At 42.1% G+C, this 3,689-nt stretch overlaps 1 protein-coding gene across 1 annotated transcript; it reads left to right on the top strand.

Moving 5' to 3' along the window:
• Positions 1–1,630: 1,630 nt before the first annotated feature.
• On the top strand, positions 1,631–2,764 carry nanos2 (nanos homolog 2). Its single transcript, XM_037533126.1, has 2 exons — positions 1,631–2,086; positions 2,241–2,764. The coding sequence occupies exons 1-2, from the start codon at positions 1,807–1,809 to the stop codon at positions 2,591–2,593; spliced, it is 633 nt and encodes a 210-aa protein (XP_037389023.1). The 5' UTR covers positions 1,631–1,806; the 3' UTR covers positions 2,594–2,764.
• Positions 2,765–3,689: the final 925 nt, after the last annotated feature.

The following is a 3,689-nucleotide window of genomic DNA, read 5'->3' as shown; positions in this document are numbered from 1 at the left end:
CCTGCCTGGACCATCACATGAGGAGCCAACCCATGCCACAGGTCTTGAAGCAGGTCCAGACCCAGGGGAACCCACTCTTCCGGAACCAAATCCCGAGCAATCATCAATTGATGAAACTGGTTCTTCTGCCCATTTGGGTTATGTATGTCCAGAAGCTATACTTCCATTGCCAAAAGCCTCAGCAAGAAGGCCCAGAATGAGAAGAAAGAAAGTGAAATCAAAAATCGTGACTGACATACCTGAGAAGACGGAGCTGGAGAAGGCATAAAAAGAAAAAGATAACCCACACTGGGGGCAAGTTGTGCCACAAGACCACTTTTTTTTCAGAAAGCTATATTTCTTAAATACTATATTTCAGATCCAAAGTGATTGTTCCCATTGATGCACCACATCCTAAAATATATGTACATATTTTAGTCTGAAGCATTACTGACATGGCCTCGCTTTAAAGTCACTTTAAGTAAAAACTGGCACAACTAACCCACCTCTCCCCTATACATTGTTAAAGTTCAGACAGACAGTTCACGTCTGGGTGGGCACTGTTAGACACTCTGACCCCAACAGGACCCATAAACGCCCTGCGGCATCTAACACCCTTCAGTGGACCCACTTTATAGAATGAGTTTCGTGCATCTTATTTAGGACCAAAACATGTTCCAGATCAGGGCTTAAGATCAGCACGTGGTGCCTGATGGTCCTAAAGGTGAAGGAGGATAAAGAAGATGAACAAACTCTTAATCAAGTGCCATAGACCAGACTTTTTATGTACCTCAGTGGTTATTTAGCACTTGCTTGGTTGTGTTTGTATACTGGTTATACATAATCTTATATTCAAATCTTTAGATTTTATTAGTTTTTTACTGTATGCCCTTTTTTGCCATGTTTTATTTACTTGTTAATTTACTTTATTTTATTTATATACCATGAAGCACTTTGAGGTGCATTTTATATGGGTTATGTGGGTGCTTTAATAATAATAAATAACAATAATAATAATACCCAATAATAACATTCATTGTTATATTATTATTATTGTTGTTGTTATTCTTGTTAATAATAATAATAATTGATAACAATACCCAATAATAACATTCATTAGTATTACATAATAACAATAACAATAATAATAATAATAATAATAATCATCATCATCATAACAATACCCAATAATAACATTCATTGTTATTATATTATTATCATTATTGTTATTATTATTGTTATTATTAATAATAATAATAAATAACAATGCCCAATAATAACATTCATTATAATAATAATAATAATAATAATAATAATAATAATAAATGCTTATGGTTAATATTATGTATTATTAGTATAAGTAATGATTTTGTTCATTTGTTTTTATTTAGTTGCTTTATCTATCTATCCATCTATCCAGCCCGCCTCTGTGTAAAATACACACCCCCAGGATTTGATTCCACAAAGCCCCCTGGGCTGAATGACCGCTGTCTGTTACTCCAGCACAGTATTTAGTAGTTTATAAAAATCAGCAAGTAGAGACTTCGTGTCTCTCACCCTGGCGCGCGTTCATGGCGACAGTGGCGCGAGAACAAGTCCACTTTACATAAAAGTAGCCAAGTTAAAACGGCCCGGTGGCCCCAGGCGACCATCGCCGAGTAAACGCGACACGGAAATAAAGAATTTAAGAGGCTGGAGCCAGAGAGCAGACAGGTCTGCACCATCAGCATGTATCAAAGTGTTGGAGCCCCTCCTATATAAAGAACCCCCCGCATCCACCCCGAGCTCATCACTACCATCCACACAAGCCTCATCTACACCATCGTCATGCAGCGGGAGATCACGGAGCGAGCTGACGGAGCCTTCTTCATGTGGCGGGACTACCTGCACCTGCGGGCCACTGTGGCGCACCTGCTGGGGCAGCGCAACCACGAGGAGGCAGCAGAGAGCGGGACGTGGACGGGACCCCCACCCAGTCATCGCTCGACTTTCTTCCCACCGATCACCTCCATCCTACTGACCCAGACAGAGCGAGGCGCAGTCGGCCAGCAGCGCGGGGGAGATGCGGGCCCTGCAGGCTGCGGAGGAGCGCAGTGTGGAGAGAAGTGTAAGGACGATATTACTGGCTGTGATTTCACACTGATTTAACATTTCAAATCCACTGAAAGACTAAAAGTGGGTTTTTTTTAGTTTAATAATAAAATGCAAGCTTGGCGTGATGAAAGCAGACGCTGAGTAAATGTTTTATGTCTGTTTTTCAGTGTTGTCTGCTCCAGTGCGGAGCGAGGCGCCCTCCAGTGGCCGCGACTACTCCTGCGCCTTCTGCCGGCAGAACGGAGAGAGCGCGCAGGTGTACCGGAGCCACCGGCTGCGCTGGAGCGACGGCCGGGTGATGTGCCCCGTGCTGCGGAGCTACGTGTGCCCGCTGTGCAGAGCCACCGGAGACACCGCACACACCCGCCGCTACTGCCAGGGGAGGAGCGAGGCGGAGCCGTCCAGCAGCGCCAGGGACAGGCGGAGACAGAGACTCCCCTCCCCTCCTGCTCCTGCTCCTGCTCCGGGCTTCGTGAGAGAACAGTGTGAGGAGAGGTGCTGGAAGCGAGGGATAGAGTGAGTGAGTGGAAGTGTAGAGACTGTCGGACTGTACTCGTTTCTCAACGTCGTGTTTTCGCTCAGTGAGCGCTTCTAATGTTAACTAACGCGGTTTCTCCCCATAAACGCTGTCGGACTTCACAGTTCTGAAGCGTTGCCGCCTGTAAATGTTCGTAATATGTTCGACGCTTTGTACAAAATAAAAGTCTTTTACTTACTGCAGTTTCAGTCCAGCTTCAAGTCTCTTGTCTGTATATCTAGTTAAGTGTCGTTCGCATTGCATTGAAAAACAGAAATAAACTAAGAGATAAACAAGGAAAAAAACGATAAACTAAATAAAATTACATTAAAACATAGTAAACAAATAAAATAAAGCAAAAATAATTAAATAAAATACAACAAAAAAAACTTCCAAGCGAATACAATGAATACTATTTTTGCAAACACATCTTCTCAAGGGTTCTTTAGCAAAGGCAGTGGTTCGTCTCAAGTTCTATAACTATATAGAACCGTTTCACGGTGAACTGGTTCAGGTTGATGGAGAATGTGTTGTGTGGTTCTATATAGCACCAAAAAGGGCTGCTGCTATTGTTACAAGTTTGACATCGTAACACTAAAACAATCCTTTTTTGGTCCTATGTAGAACCATTTTCAAAAAGGTTCTACATAGAACCATATACAACACATTCTCCACTAACCTGAAAAAACAATGTAACAATGCAAAGAAGCACTCAAGCGAGAAATTATTCTACATAGAACGTTCCGTTTATTAAACGAACCCTTACGGAACCATCTTTTCCTGCACCCGGTGTTCGAGCCTGTCACACAGTGGCGTTATTTCTCCACTAGATGGAGACATCACCGCTGCTATTGACCGGTTCATTTAATCCACAAACGGCTCTAACAAATTGCTAAAACTCCGAATATTATTAACATTGCACTCGATCTAAGACCCGACAGTGGGCTAAAATAGTGTAAAATATTCTTTTATAACTGAAATAAGTTGGCAAGGGAGCGCAAAACACAGTCAATCAACACTATAGCGTAAAATAAATAAATAAATAAACCAATAAAAACTACAAAGACCACAATTCCTTGTTCTTTCCGTTTCCCAGTAA

Source organism: Pygocentrus nattereri, chromosome 23 (assembly GCF_015220715.1).
Source record: "Pygocentrus nattereri isolate fPygNat1 chromosome 23, fPygNat1.pri, whole genome shotgun sequence".
In the NCBI taxonomy this organism is placed as follows: domain Eukaryota; kingdom Metazoa; phylum Chordata; class Actinopteri; order Characiformes; family Serrasalmidae; genus Pygocentrus; species Pygocentrus nattereri.
The sequence above is the reverse complement of the archived record's forward strand: the minus strand, read 5'-3'. Positions and strand labels throughout refer to the sequence as shown.